Source organism: Eptesicus fuscus, chromosome 10 (genome assembly GCF_027574615.1).
Source record: "Eptesicus fuscus isolate TK198812 chromosome 10, DD_ASM_mEF_20220401, whole genome shotgun sequence".
Lineage (NCBI taxonomy): Eukaryota > Metazoa > Chordata > Mammalia > Chiroptera > Vespertilionidae > Eptesicus > Eptesicus fuscus.
In genome coordinates, this window is record NC_072482.1 from 3,639,329 (window position 1) to 3,658,813 (window position 19,485).

The 19,485-nt window shown below is 55.7% G+C and overlaps 2 protein-coding genes, 1 long non-coding RNA gene and 1 other non-coding gene across 5 annotated transcripts; 1 reads left to right on the forward strand and 3 right to left on the reverse strand.

Moving 5' to 3' along the window:
• Nucleotides 1–556: 556 nt before the first annotated feature.
• Nucleotides 557–8,178, reverse strand: RGL2 (ral guanine nucleotide dissociation stimulator like 2). 2 transcript variants are annotated; one of them, XM_054722593.1, is made up of 19 exons: nucleotides 7,954–8,177; nucleotides 7,559–7,750; nucleotides 6,255–6,338; nucleotides 5,889–6,067; nucleotides 5,719–5,769; nucleotides 5,522–5,629; nucleotides 5,332–5,464; nucleotides 4,761–5,012; nucleotides 4,575–4,678; nucleotides 4,404–4,488; nucleotides 4,257–4,325; nucleotides 3,999–4,073; nucleotides 3,454–3,486; nucleotides 3,210–3,331; nucleotides 3,019–3,114; nucleotides 2,827–2,938; nucleotides 2,419–2,709; nucleotides 1,270–1,384; nucleotides 557–1,158 (listed from the first exon to the last, which is right to left on the reverse strand). In XM_054722593.1, exons 2-19 carry the CDS (start codon nucleotides 7,712–7,714, stop codon nucleotides 947–949), a joined length of 2,277 nt encoding a protein of 758 aa, XP_054578568.1. In that variant the 5' UTR covers nucleotides 7,715–7,750; nucleotides 7,954–8,177; the 3' UTR covers nucleotides 557–946. The 2 variants fall into 2 exon arrangements, with proteins under 2 accessions (XP_054578568.1, XP_008158286.2); XM_008160064.3 differs by having other exon boundaries at nucleotides 5,332–5,629; nucleotides 7,954–8,178.
• LOC129150626 (uncharacterized) lies at nucleotides 7,238–10,533 on the forward strand. The gene is made up of 2 exons (XR_008557345.1): nucleotides 7,238–7,507; nucleotides 10,250–10,533. It is a non-coding gene; the product is annotated as an uncharacterized LOC129150626 (long non-coding RNA).
• LOC114229162 (U6 spliceosomal RNA) lies at nucleotides 9,464–9,566 on the reverse strand. The gene has a single exon (XR_003615253.1). It is a non-coding gene; the product is annotated as a U6 spliceosomal RNA (small nuclear RNA).
• On the reverse strand, nucleotides 9,989–19,403 carry TAPBP (TAP binding protein). Its single transcript, XM_028137034.2, has 8 exons — nucleotides 19,197–19,403; nucleotides 18,876–19,046; nucleotides 18,433–18,693; nucleotides 12,905–13,303; nucleotides 12,192–12,530; nucleotides 12,030–12,119; nucleotides 11,906–11,943; nucleotides 9,989–10,101 (listed from the first exon to the last, which is right to left on the reverse strand). Exons 1-8 carry the CDS (start codon nucleotides 19,231–19,233, stop codon nucleotides 10,090–10,092), a joined length of 1,347 nt encoding a protein of 448 aa, XP_027992835.2. The 5' UTR covers nucleotides 19,234–19,403; the 3' UTR covers nucleotides 9,989–10,089.
• Between the last annotated feature and the right edge of the window lie 82 nt (nucleotides 19,404–19,485).

Consider the following 19,485-nt stretch of genomic DNA (forward strand, 5'->3'; position numbering starts at 1 on the left):
CAACCCTTGTTGGGAAGATGAGTTTAATTCAGTCCTCTCATCTGAGACCCCAGGAAGAAAGGGGGACCTCAGTACTAGGATTTCTTATCCTCCCAAGTAGCCTCAGCATCTTAGTTCTTTTTAGTCTCTTAGAATTTGTTTGAATGTAGCTTGGACTGATTTAAATCCTAGCACATACTTTGTGATGTTCTAAGTCCTCCAAGTTTGTACATTGCCCACAAAGTTCTTCATGTCTTTGTCCTAAAATTGTTTCTTACAAATTTGCAGCCAGGGAGTTCTTCATTCTGATCACTTTAACTGGGCGGCTAGTACTTGACATGGATCTATGACAACTAAGGAGAAAAATTTAAGAGCAAATAAAGGGACCAGGGATGGAGAGGTTGCTAGGGAGGAATAAACCAGAATTCTGAGGACATGGTTTTCCGGCAGGACTCCACTTTCAGATCTTCATTGGGATAGAAAACGTTGGGTCCCTTCCTGTTCCATGGAATCTAAATTCCAACCAGCTCCCCACCCACTCCCAGCAGCTGGTTCATACACTGCCAGGACAGGGGAGTAGAATTCAGGTAGTGTTTGGTTTATTAGTGTTGTCACAGTGACAGGAACCCCCAGAACAGGAACCTACTTCTTGCCATCCTCTCTTCCTGGGACTCAGAGCCTCTAGGTCTTTCTTCTCCCCTTTTAGGCCTTCTCTTGGCCCTTGGCATGCTATGGCATGGCCACGTGCTACATTCATGGAAAAGGGGGTTATACAGGTATCCAACTTCATTACCAGTTCCCACAGGGCGGGATCTCGGCTGTCTGACAAACCAGTGGCACTTCACTGCCCCAGGGTAGTCGGCCACCTTTCTGGGTTTCTTCCCAATGCAATGTAACTGCCACCATTCAGCATGGCTACCACATCTGGTGTGGTCATCAAGAGTTCTGTGAGCCAAGAGCTTCCTCCTCAGAACAGTGCCCGGGCTATCTTGCGTCCTGTGGCCTTGATCCTGGGAAAGGAACCCCCTCCTCCCTCACTCGGGGGAGTTCCTGAGGCAGAGGGGCCGCTGGCAAGGCCAGGTGTAGCAGTAGAGGACCTTCGCCGCTGCCGCAGGAGGAAATCGTGTGAAGCTCTGTCCATAGCATAGAAGACATTGGCGGAGGGTGGGATGGACAGCTCTGCAGGTTCAGAGAGGAGGTGTCAAGCTCAAACACAGCTGTTCCCCCAATAACCACCTGGACATAGACGCATTCCCACTGATGGCACCACTCTCCTCCCCCGTCTCTGACCTCGCTCCCCTGGCAGCAGCTGCACTAGCTCATACTCCGAAGCCACTGCAGAATCACGATTGTTTTTCTTAAGGACACGACTGATGATACTTGGAGCCTTGTCCTGGCTTGTCACCTGGCAGGACAGGAAACCAAAATAACAATAAATTGGCCAGAATGACCTCTGCTTCCTGTCCTTCCAACCCCAGCCACTGATCCCCCAACCAAAAAAGGTTACCCGTGTCCTATATACATACATATATATATATATATTTTTTGAGAGTGGAAGGGGAGAGAGAGACATCGATGTGAGAGAGACACATTGATTAGTTGCCTCCTGCACACACCCCAACTGGGGCTGGGGATCAAATCTGCAACCCAGGTACGTGCCCTTGACCAGGAATCGAACCCCTGACCCTTTGGTGCGATGACCAATCTTCTAACCCAGTGGTTCCCAACATGGGGCACATGCCCCACAGGGGGGGCATTTCGAGAATGAGTTATTAACAGTGACTTTTTGCATTTCTTATGGTTCTAGGAGCCTCATATACAGTATATAAATATATAGTGACATGCATTTCAGTTCTCTTATTACATGTTTTGAAACTGCCATTTTTTCATATCACTTCATATTCTTTTTTAACAATTTCTTAGTGATTTCTTCCTCAGTACTTCAGCTGTCCTTTCGTTCTTTTTTCTCTTTCACGGATGCCATGTTCTTTGGAAGCTTGTTTAGACCGAGTTAATGGCCTTTTAGGCTTCCTCCACATGACTAGGAGTTCACTTTTTGAATAATAAGAACTCTGTGTCACGGGGGAGGGGGCATCAGGATTTAGAGATGCTTAGGTGGGGCGTGGCCAAAAAAGGTTGGGAACACTGCTCTAACCACAGCCACTCCAATACTTCAGAGTGAACAGGGAAACCCAATGTGGTGGCCCCCGCTCCTCCGCAGGCCAACTCACGTGCCCAGTGACAGGGCTGCTTCCCTGTGGGGACAACTGCCGTTTGTTCTAAAAATCTAACAGGCCACCAAAAGTTCAGGTGCCGCAGCTAACAATGCTTTAAATAGAACGGTCAGAATTAAAACTACCTCCCATTGGGTTTAAACCTAAGACTATGATCCCACAAAGCACCATCCGAACCCCCACCTCCCAGCCCACGGCCCCTCACCAAGATGCTCTTGTAGACACTGCCATCTTCCCCCAGCTCCATCTGGACTCGGATTATTCGACAATCAGAAGCCCCCGGCCCCGAGCCCCCTCCCCCGGATGCAGGCCCCCTGGAGGCCCCTTCTGCACCCCCACTGAGTGGGGAACCACAGGAAGCTGAACGGCGGTGACCTCGAGAAGGCCTAGGAGAGGATGCTGGCGGGGAGAGGTGGCTGGGGCCCGCCGGACTGTGCAGGGATGGAGTGCTTTCCAGGGCGGAGTCCAGAGATGACACAGATGGCCACTTCATGTGCTGGGGGCAAACAACATGGGGGACTGGTGTGAAGGCAGGGAGGTCAAGGAAGAAACATACACAAGAGTCGGGGGGGGGGGGTCAGTGTTGAGGTCAGAGGTCAGGAGCAGAGCTCACCTGGGCCAGGCGAGTCAACAGAGGAGCAGGGTTTCCAGACACCTCATCTCCCCCAACATTGGGCCGGTCCCAGGAGACAAGCGGGGTGGGACCCCCAACAGAGCCAAGAACCCTGGAGTGGCAGGGGATTGGGAGGGTCAGAGGAAGAAGGCAAGTCCCCAAGAGACTACCCCCCAGCCACGACTCCCTCACTCTGTCCACTGCGAGATGACCAGCGTAGGCCGAAGCACTCGAGGGGCAGGAGGGTCACCAGTACCAGGTGGCTCCACCTCGCAGGACACTCGATGGCTGGGGAAAAGGACAATGGGCAGAGGTCAGGATGTGACACGTGATCCCCATACCCGGCCTGAGCCCTGAAGTCCCAACCTCACCCAGCAAGTCACCTCTGGGCCTCTGTCAGTGGCCGGAGCCCCTGTAACCACTGCTGGATGTCAGGGTCGGGTCGGAGGTCATAGCCACGACATTCATTCTGGAGCCGCTGCAGCTCAGAAAGGACAGCAAACTCCTAGGAAGGGACCCTCAGACTGTAGGAGCCAAAACTCAGGGATCCCGGCTTTCCCCTCCTCCCTTCTCCCCTTCCTGGGACGTGGCTAGGGATATCTAACACCCAGCCAAGCATCCCCTCACCTTCCTCCGCTTGTCAAAATTGATGTATCCATTCTGCAAGAATAAAGGGGTGGGGTGAGTCCAACCCTGTCAGAGAGATTACACTCCTCCCAAATACAGGCACCTCTCTGACAACCCCCCCCCCCCCATCTGTCATTCCCTAAGCACTCTTCCTTACCCTCTAAATTGAGTATCTCAGGTTAGAAACTGTGCACTTTACTGAAGAGAAAATTAGGGCTCAGAGAGGATTAGGAACTTGCCCGAAGTTCCAGTATTCAATCGTTTAACCAAGTCTGTGTATGCTTAAGTTCCAGGCACGTCCTACGCACTGGCCAAGGAGGAGTGCGTTTACCCTCCTAACAGACGTAGGCACTGTCACTGGTTTCCCATTCGCAGGTCACTCGGGCACAAGGCTACGCAGCTCCCCAAAGCGACAGAACCAGAACCCTGGCGCTCGGGCCCGAGCCCTGGTGCGGCCCCAGCGCTCCTGCCTGAGCACCTCCCTGGAGGGCGGTCTGTTTGGCCCTGAGCCCCTGTTCTAGCATTCCACCGCACACACCACTGACCTCAAGCTCATCCTTGGAGGCTGCATCCAGCATCACCAGGTCCTTCAAGAAGGTGCCAAGGTATGGGACCACACCCTGAGGCCAGAGGTCAGTCAGGCACCCGTGCCCTGACCAGAGGGCTCCCGCCCTTGCACTTCCCCATCCCAAGCCTCAGAGGACAAAGGGAATTGTCCTCACCCCGCTGTGCCTTTTCCCACCCTCTGACTGCACCCCCAACACACTCTCCTTACTCCTTCACAACCACCCCCAGGCACTCACCCCACCCCGGGAGCCAGGCTTCGGGGCCTTCTTGGAATTTGGCTCCAGAGAGGGCTGCACTTTCACCTCCTGGGGGTGACAGAACAAGGAGAAATGAGGGTGGGGAGGCGCAGGGATGGCTAGGAAGGCCAGGGAACAGGGCCTCACCCGCAGGAGCAGCTCCCGGCTCTGGGAATAATTATCCTCCTCGGAGAAAATCTGGCAGAGGCTGGAGAAGACCCTGAGGCTGTCCCTGGGGGATGGAGGGCAGCAGGTTGAGGACCAGCGCTCAGCACCCTCTCCAGCCCTCAGCCCAGCCCAGGGCCCCATCCTCCCCACCTGGCTGCTTCCCCCCAGGCTGCCCGAAGCCTGTGGATGGGGCTGGACTGCAGGGCCGACACCACGGCATACACGGAAGAGAAGTTCCTGAGTACACGACACTCCTGTGGGGTCACAGGGGGAGGCCACAGCTGTGGGATCTCTCTCCACACCACGGTCCCCAACAGGGCCGATCTCCTCTCTTACCTCTGCCACTCGGATCCACTTCTCCAGAAGCCGGGCCCGCTGGGGCGGACGCAGTGGCCGTATGGTCACCTCCCCAGGCTCCTCTCCAGTTGAGATGGCCCCCAGGACAGAGCTGACCACTGCCCCTGCCACCTTGTTGAACTGTGTGACGGTAGCTCGCACAGATGGGCAGAGGTGAGAATGTCCTGGCCGGTCTCTGTGACCCCATAGGCCCCCCAGGCACTGAGAGGGAACCAGATTGAGAAACAGCTCCTGTGGGGAAGAGGTCAGAGGTTAAAGTTCATAGTCAAGAGAACCAGCCTTCCAATACTAGGGGTGTGAGGATCTCAGGTGGCCAAGGGACCCAAAGGGCACAGGATTTGAAGGGTAACAACCAAGGGGAAGCGGGGAAGGTCACACTGGGTGGGCAGAGGAAGCGGGGAAGGTCACACTGGGTGGGCAGAGGAAGCGGGGAAGGTCACACTGGGTGGGCAGAGGAGGCGGGGAAGGGCTGGAAGCAAGGAAAGGATCCGGAGTCAGGGGAAGGTTAGTAAGGGGGCATAGGCGTGGGGGTCACAGGTCAGGGTCTCACCGCATCGAGCAGGGTCAGCTGTTCGGCCAAGTGGTCAGCGAGGAACACCAGGACATCCGTGGGGTCAGCAGGGGGATCGCCGGGGAGGGCCAGGGGCTTAGGAAGGTCGGGGGCCTGGGGGTCCACCCGGGACCTGAGGTTTCGGATGAGGTCAGCGCTGTCCCCCCCAACACCCTCCCCTGCTGCATACCCTGTCCGAAGCAAGAAGCTCTCAAGCCGGTCAAGCTGACCCTTGACCTCAGAGCCAAAATCCTCAGGGTGAGAGGCCAGCCAGGTTGACAGCACAGAGATGGCTACCCTGGGAGAAGGGGGATCAGCCAAGGGTCAGATGTCAAGCTGCAGCTTGGGCAGAGGGGACTTGGAGGCTGAGAACTAGGGGTCACTCACCCTTTTGTCCTCTCTAGTTCATCAGCAGGATGAGACTCCAGGGCTTCCAGCCTGGGGGAGGAAGATCCCGTCTGGTTTCCCAGCCCCCAGTGGCTTTGACCATTTTGGTCGGATATTCTGGCTTTAGGAAGTCCAACCCCTCTATGACCCTTGGTCCCTACCACCCTGACCTGTCAGCCATAAGCCCGAGCAGAGCAGGCGTGGAGGTGAAGGCCCGGTGGGTGGCCAGGAAGGTTGCTGTGAAGGTCACATCAGCCCCTGATGTCCGGACATCCAGCAGGTGTCTGACCAGAGCCTCCAGGGTGCCAGCTCGGAGCCTTCGGGAGGAACGCGGGGGCGGTGTCGGGGCCTGGGGAGAGAGAGGGCTCAGCACTGCCCCTTTCTTCAACTCTGCCCTAGGTTTCTGGGAAAAGCCCCGGACCTAGACGATAACCCAGGCTCAGATCCAGAGAGGGCAAAAGATTGACCAACGGAGTCCAGATCAACCTAGCACTCCGGCCAGAAAGTTGGCCCTTCTGGGGGTAATGGGTTCTCACCAGGGGATCAAGAGACCGATACTGGCGGCTTGTGACAGTAAAGGTGGCACCATCCTCTTCCTCATCCCGGACAGACACAGGGGCCTGCAGGAGTAAGGAAGGGCGTCAGACAGGCCCTCTCACCCACTGCCCCCAGCCCTCACCCTCCTCCCTCTCACCCCTCACCTGTGAGGGCGGGGGATAGTACCATCGAGTACGAGGGGTTGGGGGTGCTGGTGACCCCAGGTCTCCCCCACTGGGGCCCAGACAGCCCCACCCAAACCGCCTCAGGGCCCGGTGGAGTCTAGGGGTTTGCGGTGGGGGAGCAGGTGGAATGCAGGAACCCTGATCACCGGAGCCCCTTCCCCCCAGAGCTGAACCCCAACCCAGCAGAGAAGCAGGGTGCAAAGCGTAGGAGGGGAACTGAGAGACAGAAAGCCAGAAGCGAGACCTTGAGAAGCTGAAAGCTCAGTCACAGGCACAGCCTCGCGCTCCGCCCTCCCCCGAGGAACTGGCCCAGCCCTAAGCTAGTCTCCCCCCTCAGGCCCCTTTCCTCTGGTCCCTAGAGACCCCCCTCAAGGTGGCGGCTCTCATCCCAGCACAGGAAGGAGAAGGGGAAGTGGGGATGATGGGGGGCGGGGGGGACGGTAGACTCTAGAGTCACGTGGCTACAGCCCCTCCCCCAACCGATCCCGAAAAACCAGCCCTGCCAGTCACTCTGCCCTCGCCCAGCCCTGGACCCTGGAGTCCAGAGCCTCCGGGCCCCAAATCCAATGTCTGGCCCCTCGGAAGGCCCCCACCCCGCTCCCAGGCACCACTCAGCCCCGGGGGAGGGCAGGCGCTACCCGGCTCAGCCGGGGACCGTCCCTCCAGGATCCAAAAACCTTGGTTTCCCGCCGCCACCCAGCGCCCGGCGGGAGAGGGGGAGGGGTCACGAAATCGAAGGGCTCCCTCCCCAATCCCAGAGTCCGAGGAGCGGTTACCGTGGAAACAAACCCCTCCCTGCCAAACAAATACCAGGAGGGAGACAGGGACCAAAACTCGAGCCCGAAGAGGCCGACACTCAGGCGGAGGCCGAGGGGCCCGGGACCCGGGCGCAGCCAGCCCGACGCTCCTGGCAGGACCGGGCAGGTTCCTGCGGGCGGCCCTGCGTCCTGCCACCGAGAACCCCAGAAACGCCGGACTCCCCGCGGCGGGGGGACGCGCAGATCGCAGAGGAGCGGAAACAACTGAGGCAGGGAGGAGGAAATACAGGGACAGACGGCGAGAGAAAGGTGGAGTCTCCGGAATACAGCCCCCCCAACCTCCCACCACCCGCACCTCACCTCGTCTTCTTCCTCCTCCTCTTCCTCCTGCCCCTCGCCCACGCCCCGGCCACTTGGGCCCCCACCCTCTTCGGGGTCTCGGCTCCGGAAGCTGCTCAGCACCACTCCCCCGGGGGGGCTCGTGTCCCAAAGCAGCCGCAGGGGCCGCGGGAGCATGGCCGAGGCGTCAGCAGGGTCGGGCCATGGGGGCGCCTGGGGAGACAGGGGCGGGCGGTGGTCAGGTGGGCGCCGGGCAGCGGGCAGGGACGCGGGGGGAGCCCAGGTGACCCGACGGAAGTCCGTAGGAGGCTGGGGAGGGGGCGATGAGGGCGCCCTGTGGCCGGCCCTGGCGCACTGGGGGGTGAGGGGGTCAGAGTGCGGAAACAGGCAGGGTCACCGGGTGCCCTGGCTCTGACCTGCTCGGGACGGGTGGGGACTGCGCGGGTCCCGGGCCGCTGTTCCCGTCGGTCTCCGGTCCCCGGCCGAGTCCCCTCCCCGGCTTTTCCGCACCCCCCGGCTCCCCCGCCGGCTCCGGCCCTCCCGCCCTTTCCGCTCTCCCCTACGTCCGCCCGCTCCGAGCGCCGGAGCCAAAAAGGGAAGGAAGTGAGGACAGGAGCCAGGGCCGCGGGCTGGGGGAGCGCCGGGCGCCCGGCGGCCGGGACCGGGAGCCCGGCCCCAGCTCCGCGGCCCTCCGCGCCCCTCCCCAGCCCCGGCTCCGGCACGCTGGGGCCCCGTCGCCCTCACAGAATGGGGGTGGCTCCCAGCCTCCAGCCCGGGGACCCAGGAGCAGGCCGGGACGTCTCCCTTGCCCCCACGAGACTGATTCCCGCGGGTGGGACCGTTATCCGCCCCGCGGGGCTGCACTCCCCACCCCGCCCACGCGTGTAGCGGCCGCAGTCCACTCCGGGGTTTCCCAAGAGCCCTCGGAGCCCGCCTTCCCGCCGGAAGCCGTCCCTCCGCTTCCAGGGGGCGCCGGACGCTTCCGGCGGGCGGCCGGCCGGGACCTCCGCCTGGGGCACGGGGGACCCTGCCGCGCGGGGCGCCCGACCCCCGGGGGCTGGGCGTCGTGAGGAGGTCGGAGTCATTGGGCAGGACCACAGGTGGTTGGAAGGAACAACTTTATTCCACCCGATCAGCCCCCGCGCCCGCCCGCGGAGCTTCCCAAGCCCAGCCGCCGCCGCCTGCAGGGAGGGTTGGCCCGCGAGCCTTCGGACGTTCAGGCCGGAAAGAAAGCACTGATGTCCGAGCGCCCTCCGGTGGGCGCCGGGCGCAGGGCCAGCGGGGCCACAGCAGTGGGCAGGAGCGGAGTCCGGGCGGGGACATGCCGGTGAACCCGGCGAACGGCATCTGGGGGAAGGGGTCTCCGGGGAGCACCAGGTGGACTGGTCTGGGTTCGCAGGGAAAGCGGGGATGGACCAGGCAGACGGAGCAGAGCTCTGGGACCGAGAGGGGGGCGGACAGAAGGAAGGAACCGTCCTCCAATGGCTCAGGTCCTCCGAGTGTGGCCCTGTCCCAGAGGTCCCCGAGACTACACACAGGGTACCCGAAGTTAAAACTACGTTCACAGTAATACTAAGATGTTATTTGCCTTTTCTACTCTTTCTCTAAAAATTGTACTGTGGAGCCTGGCCGGTTGCTCAGTGGTTAGAGCACTGGCCGGAGGACTGACCGAAGGGCCCAGTACCTCTGTTGGAGGGTCCATAGGTCCCAGGTCGGTGGGGGTGGGGGTGTTCAGAAGGCAACCAATGATGTTTCTGTCTCTACTGCTCCCTTCTCCTCTCTAAAACTCAATGGGAAAAAATATTATCTGGTGAGGATTAAAAGAAAGTACTGTGGAGTTTTCCAAAAACTGCATGATGTGTGTTTAGATCGCCTTCAAACCTAATGGAATGTGCTTGTGTATTCTGGTTTTGTTTGTTTTTTTAAAAAAATATGGAACACTTCACAAATTTGCATGTCATCCTTGCTCAGGGCCATGCTAATCTCTGTATTGTTCCAATTTTAGTATATGTGCTGCCAAAGCAAGCACTGTATTCTTCTGTTTCAAACTTTCCTCAGTTTTTAAAAAATATATTTTTATTGATTTCAGAGAGGGAGGAGAGAGACAAACATCAGTGATGAGAATCATTGGTCGGCTGCCTCCTGTACACCCCACACTGGGGACTGAGCCCACAACCCGGGCATTTGCTCTGACCAGGAATGGAACCATGACCTCTAGGTTCATAGGTTGAAGCTCAACCACTGAGCCATACCAGCCGGGCTAAACTTGCCTCATTTTTAAGTTCTGTTATGATAAATGTGTGCAGTTTGTAACCCACATAAGAAAAGCTCTTTAGAGTCCTTAATAATTTTTAAGAAGTCCTGAGACTAAAAATTGTGAGAAACCGCTGCCCTAAAGCTCTAAGAAGGTGAATGCCATGGATCTGTGTCTGTGGGAAGAAAACACACACACACACACACACACAAAAAAACCCTTCCAGCCACTCAGTGGAGAGACAAAGCAGGAGCAGGTGACAGGTGATGGTGGCTTCCCCAGATGGTGGTGAGTGCCCTCACTGTGATTTCTGGAAAAGAAGTAAAAATGAGGTGAGGAATTCGGGGTTTTAGAAATCCAGGTGAGGTGCTCAGGCATGACTCACCCAGAGATAAAGAAACCATCATGGCAGAGGGTGGGCGGAAAATGGAGCTAACATTCCGTTTCCTGCCTGGCAGACCCTGTGCCCAGTGCTTTCGCTCCTATCTTCAGGAGACGCGCGCTCTCCTCTAAGCTCCCAGCAGCCCCCGAAGGCGCCGCAGTCCAGTGCAGTAGCCACCACCACCACGTGTCTATTGAGCATTTGAAACAGGGCGAGTCTGCAGTGAGATTTGCTGACGGTTTAAACACCTGTTTTTGAAGACTTAGGTCAGTAAAAAAATAGAATTTCTTAACCTGATTACATGTTGTAATAATAATACTTTGGATATACCAGATGGAATAAAGTATATTATCAACTTTACCTGTTTCTTTTTACCTTTCTGGATGAAAAATATGGAAAGTAGCCTCACAGGGTGATCTGATCATGAATTCCTAACTGGGCAGGTCACGGGGGGTAGTCACACCCCAGGCATGTAACTTCTTCAGAAAATGGCTGATCTTTGCCGTAAGCCAGCCCTGTCTGTTGCTTCTGTGCATCTATCCCAGGCGTCCTCAAACTACGGCCCGCGGGCCACATGCGGGTGTTTTTGCCGTTTTGTTTTTTTACTCCAAAATAAGATATGTGCAGTGTGCATAGGAATTTGTTCATAGTTTTTTTAAAACTATAGTCCGGCTCTCCAACGGTCTGAGGGACAGTGAACTGGCCCCTGTTTAAAAAGTTTGAGGACCCCTGGTCTAGGTCAACACACCTTCGAAATAGTAACCACCCTCGAGGAAGCACATAAGCTCCGTTCACCATGCTGTAATCCGGTCCCCACCTTGCGCTCTCCCACCTTCGTGGAATCTTCCTGTGTCCCCCTTAATTCCAAATGCATAAGAGAAGCTGCACACTCGTTCTGAGGAGCATTTGAGACCTGGCTTCCGGACAATTGGCAGTTTGGTTCAAATGAACTCTACAGCCCTGGCTGGGTAGCTCAGTTGGTTAGCGCATCATCCCGATGTGCCAAAGGTGCGGGGTCAATTTCTGGTCAAGACACAAGAACCAGCCAATGACTGCTTAAATAAGTGGATCAACAAACTGATGTCTCTCCCTTCATCTCTACATCCACTTTTTTTTTTAAATTATTGTAAGATTTAAAGAATTCTCTACAGGTTTGAACATTTTTTAATGTCCACACCTTTTATTTTTTTATTTTTAAGAAATACACATTTATTTTTATTTTTTTAAAATATATTTTTACTGATTTCAGAGAGGAAGGAAGAGGGAGAGAGATAGAAACATCCATGATGATAGAGAATCATGGATCGGCTGCCTCCTGCAAGTCCCCCACTGGGGACTGAGCCCACAACCCGGGCATGTGCCCTTGACCAGAATTGAACCTGGGACCTTTCAGTTCACAGGCCGACGCTCTATCCACTGAGCCAAACCGGCTGGGGCATGTCAACGCCTTTTAATATGACTACTAGATTATTTAAATTTACGTATGTGGCTTGCTTTCTATTTCTATTGGACAGCATTGCCTAAATTATTATTTTTATCCCTACACCCAAGGAAACAGATAACTGAGATGCTGGTTAAGTAGTCTGTCCAAGATGGCAGGCTTTAACCCAGGGCTGTGAATTCCAAGGCCGGGTTCTGCCCACCATGCCGGCAGCCTCCCTCCGTGGGTGAGGAGTTGGGGGAAGGGAATGGATGAGAAGGGAAGAATTGGGCAAAGGTGGAGCGCTTTTACCTTCTGCTCTGACTTCCTGGAAGTAGACAGGTAGACAGCTGTGGAGAGATGGAGGGGGGGGAGTAAGGGTGGGTGTGCGGCTTCGGGGATAAGCAGGGAGTGACTTCCCGGCGCTCTCACTCACCTGCCCAGCACAGCACCTTGAGGAGCCCTAGGAGCAGAAAGGCGGACAGGAAGAGGCCGATGCCATCCTCCAGGGAGGGTCCAGAGCGACCTGGCAGGAGGGGTGAGCGTGAGCTCCAAGCATCTTCCCACCACCCCACCCCTCAATCCCCTTGGCTCTTACCTGCCACCTCCAAAGTGACTTCAGCGCTGCGCCCCAGGGCGGGCAGGCTGGGGTGGCGGACACGGCAGGCGTAGCGGGCCCCATGCTGAGCGGAGGTGACCGGGGCCGGCTGCAGGTGGCCCGACAGGCTGACGGAGCCGTCCGAGTGGTGGTGCAGGGCCGAGAGCCACCGATGCCCCGTGGCCTCCTGAAAGCTGCCGTCGGGGCCCCGGAGTTCCCACTCCACCTTCAGGCCCTCAGCGGGGTAGAAGTGGGACACCAGGCAGAGCAGTTCTGGGGGTGCCTCCCCAGGGGCAGCCCATACCAGAGGTGCTGGCGTCAGGGACACTTTGGGGGGCTCTGGGAAGAGAGCAGGAAGAGAGCGTGGAATGAAGCTACACGGTCCTCCCTCAGAAACCCTGTTTGCTCTCTGGCTTCCCTAAAACTAAGGGGCGGGTGTTTCTCTCAGGATGGTGACCCCACTCCTTCCCCTTTGTTGTGTCACCTGACTCCTCATGTCAAAGCCCCGGTTCTAAGGGATCCCTATTCCCTCAGATTTTGGAACCTTCACCCCAAATCCCCTCAGATTCCCAGGGACCCTCCACCCGTTGCCTTTCTGACTCCCAATGACCTCAATATATTTCCCCCCACTCACCCTGCATTCTCTTCTCCACTGTTCCTCCCCCTATCATGGTGTCCCTCCAATCCCAGTGCCCATGGGGACCCCAACTCACTCTGCACAGCAAGCTCCAGGGTGACCTGCCCTTGCAGGTATGACAGGTGTACGGTGGCCAGGTAGGCGCCCTCCTGGCGGGGCTGCACTGCGGGTAGCCTGAGCGTTCCATTTCCAGTCCATGGACCCCATGGGTCACTATCATCCCAAGCGGCAAATGCCACTGCCCCATCTCGGGCAGCTGGTATTTGCCCATCTAGCCCAGGAGTTGCAGCCAGGAGCAGGTGCCCCTTACCCTGGTGCTGGCGTCGCCACTCCAGCCCAAAGGGAGGGGGACCTGGAGCCAGAGATGCAGTGGCCTCTGGGGTAGGGGGCATGTAGGCAAAGCTCAAGTCCAGCAGAGCATCCTGTCCCAGTCGGGTTCGAGTGGTAGGGGTGTGGGTGACGACAGTCAGCACGGCTGGGAAGATGGGCAGAGGCGGCAGATGGAGAGGCATGAGGGAAAGGAGGAAAAAACAGAAATGGAGTTAGAGGGATGACAACCCCAATTTACCCGTCCCTCAGAAGACACCTCCTTTTCTGAGACACACCGCCTCCCAGCCCTCCCTGCAAATCCCCTTTGTTCTGGGACCGGGGAGGAAGGGGGAGGACTCAGTGTGGCTGAAGGAGAGCAGAGGTCTAGAGAGGAACAGGGCAGGCCATAAGGGTAGCCCTTGCAGGCTGCTCTGAGCACGGCCCACTTGACCAGCTTGTGGGGGGAACAGAGGGATGGATCTGAGTGCACATCTGACAGCCTGCGCCAGTCCAGCTCCATGGACCACCATAAAGACCCACAGGCCTCTCTTGATAAAGACAATGATGGGTCATGACTTGATTCTATGGTGCTTGCTGACTCTGGAAGGTTCTGGTTCTGGCCTAGACCTGAACACAGACCTCGATGCTCTACTGAAGCAGCTGTCCTGATCAAGTACCTAGAGCAGGGGTCCTCAAACTTTTTAAACAGGGGGCCAGTTCACTGTCCCTCAGACCGTTGGAGGGCCGGACTATAGTTTAAAAAAAACTATGAACAAATTCCTATGCACACTGCACATATCTTATTTTGAAGTAAAAAAACAAAACGGCAAAAACACCCACATGTGGCCTGCGGGCCGTAGTTTGAGGACGCCTGACCTAGAGCCTGGCTGTCCCGTTAAGCCCAACTCTGAAGCTACCTGTGTGGCCTTGGGCCAGTTAAGTCACTTCCCCCTGGCTCTGCCTCCTAATCCCCTAGATAAAGGTAATGATGATGCTAGTACCGATTTCATGGGGTTTGTATAGAGGCTTCAATTACGTAATCCCCTGGCTACCCATATTTATTCATTTCCTGGTCTGGATAACAAAGACAACTATATATGAAAGGCACTTAGCACAGTGCCTGGAACACAGTAAATCCACAGAAGCGTTTGCTATGCTTACCCTCAACCACCTGCCACTCAGCAGGGCCCAAAGCAGCATCTGCCACCTTCCCCACCCTGCTCCAATGCCCCTCTTCCCTGCCTTAATGGGTGATCAACACTTGCAGTCACAAGATTCCTTCCTCTCATTCATTCAACTAGTATTTATTGAGCAGCTAGGATATTCAAGGTAGAGGACAGACTGGTGAACAAGATGGGCAGCTCTGCCCTCAAATTGCTTACAGCTTAATATGGGAGACAGATGAGCAAACCGCCAAATATATGCCATGTGCTGTCCCCACCAGGCCCTAGTTTTATCTCCCAAGCAGATCTCACGTCTCTAACTCAAGTTCACATCAACATACATTTGGACAATTACAATAGCCTCCTCTGGTCTCTATCCTCAGTCTTTCCTTCAACTCACCCTCTGCACGTAGCCACAAGTCACTTGCCTGTTCAAAAGTCCCAGCTACCTTGGAAACCAACAACTAAAGGCATGGCTGGAGCGAGATGGCCCCAGTTGAGTTTCTAGCCCTGCTTCTTACCAAGCGGTGTGTAAGTTCCCTAATTGCTCTGTCTCAGACTTCTTCTTCTGTTACTGGGGATAACATCAGTGCGTAGTTCCTATGGCTGCTGAGAGGAGTAAGTGACCTTACATCTATGAAGTGCTTAGAACAGGGCCTGACATATAGAAAATGCTTGGTAAATGTTAGCTGTTACTATTTCCATTACTATCATGAACTGGGTATCTAGGGAAAATTGGCTAATCTGTATTTTCTTCATTAGTCCAATGATCTGATCCTTGCCTACCTTTTGTAAGAATCAAGTAAAATTAACAGGCTTTTTGGGAAAATGGTGCACATGCACACACACACACCCACTCCTGATGGTTCACTATCACCTATGAGGCCCAGCTTTCAGAGTACTTGATAATTCAACCCCCAACCTACCTTTCCCAGCTTCTCTTGCACCCTAAGAACCAACCACACAGCATCCCTTTAGAAACTCTAGCTATTAGAAACTCTAATCATTGGGATTTTTTCTTGCTTTGGTCATAAGGATCCTTCCCCATTTCCTCCCAAACATCTAAATAACTCCATGTCCCGCAGGCCAGTTCCACTGCTACTTCCTCCCAGAAATGTCTGGCTCCTCCAGGTAGAAGTAGTATTTTTTTCTCTTGTGATTATCTGTAAGTGATTTTCAATTCTAGTTTCTGAGGCCTACACCGTTAAACTTCTCCTAACCTATGGGATTGCTTTTGTTCAACAGAATACAAAAAGTAGACCATGTTACTTAGTTTATCAAAGTCGTCCAGACTTTTGAACTGCTGAAAACAACCTACAGGATTAATAACAAAACCTGTCCTGACGTGGCTAGAGTGTAGTCCCCATACGCCAAGGTTGCAGGTTCAATCCCCAGTCAGGACACATACAAGAATCAACCAATGAGCACATGAATAAGTGGAACAACTAATCAATGTTTCTCTCTCTCTTTCCCTCCCTTCCTCTTTCTCTCTAAAATCAATAAAAAGAAAATAAAATAAATAACAAAACCTAGAGGTTTCACAGTTTAACCCTTAATCTAACAGTGCTCTTTAGTAAGGGTTATCCTATATAATAAAAGCCAGAATGACCAGTCGCTATGATGCACACTGACCACCAGGGGGAAGATGCTCAACGCAGGAGCCGCCCCTGGTGGTCAGTGCACATCATAGTGACTGGTCAAACAGTTGTTCGGTTGCTTAGGCTTTTATATATAGAGAATAGATTACTGAAAAACACTTAAACGCAAATCTAATTAAGCCTCTAGATCTAACTACAATTTATAGTAAATATGAAGAAAAAGGAACAAGGGAAATGAGCCAATGAGTAAATAATTGGCCAAATACAGAATGTGGGAAATTCTATAGAACTAAGCACAAATCAATAGCATTTAAAACTGGAGGGGAGGAGATCGGGCGCGTTCAGGGTGGTATGGCCGTAGACTGAATTACTTATGAGTAAAATAATATAATGCCTGGGATCTTCTTTAAAACACTTCAAAAAGAGAGAAGAGTGCCTGGCTGGCGTGACTCAGTGGTTGAATGTTGACCCAGGAACCAAGAGGCCGTGGGTTCAATTCCTGATCAGGGCACATGCCCAGTGTGGGGTGTGCAGGAGGCAGCCAATCAATGATGTTTCTCTCATCAATGTTTCTCTCTCTGTGTCCCTCTCCTTTCCTCTCTCTCTCTCAAAATCAATTTTTTAAAAAAGAGAGAAAATTAGATGTGAGGATAGGTTTTGATAAAATGTAATATCTATACAAATAGCTGATGGGTATGTAGGGGTTCATTATACCATTCTCTGTACTGTTGTGTATCTTTGAGATTTTCCATAACAGTATTTTAAAAGACTGAGACTTAAATATCATACAACGTATGCTAATAAAGTACATTTGTCAACAAACATTTTAAAGTATTTGGTAAGATGTATAAATGTATATTAGCAAAATTATCAATGATCGGTGACTCTGGAAAGATTTTCGCTCTGGTGGGTAAGATTTCATGCCCTGCCCCCTCACACACACCCCGTTTGCTGGCTCCCCGGATCCCCCTGGTGGGGGTGGTGTGTGTGACAAACCTGCCAAGAACCTTCTTGAGAACAGAATCTACATCATATCCCCTTTGTAACCCTTACCGGCCATCCCAGAGCTTCTGATTTAATTTGCCTGGAGTGGGACTCAGTATATTTTATCTTTTTAAAAATTGATTTGGGGGAGGGGGGGGGGAAGAGGGAGAGAGAGAGAGAGATATTGACCTGTTGCCTCTCATACTCTCCCAAAGCGGCCCGGGGAATTGAATCCCCAACCTAGGTATGTACCCTGATGGGGAACTGAACCCGCCACCTCCAGGTGCCCTGGACAATGACGCTCCAGCCAACTGGGCCCCGCAGGCCAGGGGTGGTTACAGTACTTTTCAGAAACTCCCAAGAGGACTCTTATTTGCAGCCTGTAGGAACTACTAGGCCCTAAATTTGTTCTTGGTGCTAATAAATATTTATAGAATCAATGAATAAATTAACAAAGGGGCTCCCTTGATAGTCACAACAACGGAAAGGCAGATGGGAAACAGCGCACACATTTTACGGCTGGAAAAACAGACAGAGAAAGGGGCTTTCCCGCCCCAGTCCAGTGAAACCAGTAGCTCTGGGAGACACTCCTCCACACCGGAGAGCCATTGTGCCCGGGCAGTTTGCTCCTGCCCCAGCCCAGAGGTGGGGTGCGGGGAGCAAGAGTGGATGGAGTCGTGCCGGGTCCATTTCCCTGGCCCTGCGGGTGATTCTCGCTCAGTGCGGCTGGCGGAGGGGAAGGAAGGGGTTCTGGGAGGGAAGGTGCAGGGCTGGGTTGGGGCTGACCTGCTGGTCAGGGTGTATTGTTTACATAAGATCGCACAAAACCGAGGGAAGCGCAGGCCTCACATCCCCGCTCCGCCGCCAGCGTGTGGAGCTCCCGTGTGTCCCGTCAGACCTTCCCTCTCCTTGCTTTACCCCCCTCCCCCGCCCCCTCCCCCTCCGAGCCCCAGCGAAGTGGTGGGCCGCTGGGCTTCACCCGAGGTGTCCGCTGCTTGCAGTGGGAACCGCCTGGTCCCCGCTGTCCCTTGCACCCCCTCGAGCACACCATCTGGTGACTAAAGAGCCTGCGCACCCCCAGGCGCCATAGGGAAGGGGCTGTCAGAAAGGTCGAGAGCCCGCACTTGGCCGATTGCGGAAGCACCGGAGGGGGACACGGGCGGGGCTCGAGGCTGGATTTTGACACCGTGTGAACCGCCAAGGTGGGGGTGCCTAGCGAGATAGCGATCCGGGAGGAGAGGAAAGTGTCTGCTCTGAGGCCCTCGAAATCACGAGGCCTTACAACTTTCTCAAGGTCGGGTGCCTGGAAACCCCGCCTCCCTCCAGAGCCCCGCCCCAGACCTCGGGGGGGTTTGTGTGTGAGTGTCGTGTTTTCACTGGGCAGGGCTGGGACACAGCAGAGGTACTTTCCTTTTAGCCGACCCACTCGCTTTACAAATAAGGAAGCAACTCCTATTGGGGAACTGACTCGCTCAAGTCTACACAGCAGTCGCAGGCTGATCTGCACCCTTAGAATCCACCCATTCAGCCCACTTCCTCTCCCCAGCTACCTGTTGCCATGGTGATGACTGCAGGCTCCGGCTGAGACTCGGACTGCGGTCGCAGGAGGCTGGAGAGGCTGACGACCGGGCTGGACATGCTGACCGTGTACCAAGTCCCGTCCAGGGCCCGCGGGCAGCTCTGCTCCGGGGCCAGGCCCCTGACCCACTTCGCCGGGGCGGGCAGCGGGACGTAGCGGCTCATCTCGCAGTGCGGCGCGGGGGCGCTCGCGGGGTACCGCCTGAAGGCCGACTGCAGGGCGCCCGCAGGGTCTGCGGAGGCGGGGAGGGTGCAGAGTAGTCACTGCTTGGAAAGGGGTGGGGAGGGCGGTGTCCAGGGCACTTCAAATGCACCACCTGCCCGGTGGGGAGAGACTCATTTTACAGAGGAGGAGCCGGGCTCCAGGTCGCGCGAGCTGAGGCGGGGAGGTGGAGGCGAGTCCGGGAAGACTCACCGTGCACTCGGAGGTAGAGCTTGGGGTCCAGGTCCGGCCGGGGCGGCGGTGCCCCCGGGCCCTGGCGCAGCAGCAGCGCGGCCGGTCTCTTGGCCAGGCGGCCCCCGCCCGCGTCCTCCACGAACCAGCACTCGATCACGGCCGGTCCCGCCGAGACCGCGCTCGCCAAGCCTGGGTGAGAGGGGCGCGCTGAGGGGCGGCTCAGGGGCAGGTGACCCGATCTCTATGGACTTGCAGGGGCGCGTGGCGGGGTCACCTCCCTTCGCTCCCTCCCCCGCCCCCCCTTCGGTTCCAGGGCAAAGAGGCGCGGGGCTCGCTCACCCAAAGCCACAGCGAAGAGTAGGGACAGGGGCTTCATGGCGCCACGATCTCTTCAGCCCAAGCCTGTAGTTCCCCTTTCACTTTCTCTTTCCTCCAACTGCCGGTCGGAGGGCGGAGGCAATCCCCGCCCTGGGCGGGCGCGGGCGGCAGGTGCATCCTTCACTGGCGGGGAGCGACGCCTGGTCCGGGGTCCGCTGCCGCCCCCCGCCCCGCCCCCCGGGCCACAGCACCTCTGAGCCCGAGCCCAACCCAACCTTAGGCTCCTCCTCCCGTCTCCTCCCCCAGAATC

What these genes read in the sequence shown, in the direction of transcription:
- RGL2 (XM_008160064.3), bottom strand. Translation starts at nt 7,714, where the DNA reads ATGCTCCCGCGGCCCCTGCGGCTGCTTTGGGACACGAGCCCCCCCGGG. An exon ending in ATCGGTCTCTTGATCCCCTG is followed by an intron (nt 6,068 to 6,254) that starts GTGAGAACCCAT and finishes CTCTCTCCCCAG; the next exon opens with GCCCCGACACCGCCCCCGCG. An exon ending in CCACTGACAGAGGCCCAGAG is followed by an intron (nt 3,115 to 3,209) that starts GTGACTTGCTGG and finishes CCTTTTCCCCAG; the next exon opens with CCATCGAGTGTCCTGCGAGG.
- TAPBP (XM_028137034.2), bottom strand. Translation starts at nt 19,233, where the DNA reads ATGAAGCCCCTGTCCCTACTCTTCGCTGTGGCTTTGG. An exon ending in GCTCTACCTCCGAGTGCACG is followed by an intron (nt 18,694 to 18,875) that starts GTGAGTCTTCCC and finishes CCGCCTCCGCAG; the next exon opens with ACCCTGCGGGCGCCCTGCAG. An exon ending in AGTCATCACCATGGCAACAG is followed by an intron (nt 13,304 to 18,432) that starts GTAGCTGGGGAG and finishes CCATCTTCCCAG; the next exon opens with CCGTGCTGACTGTCGTCACC.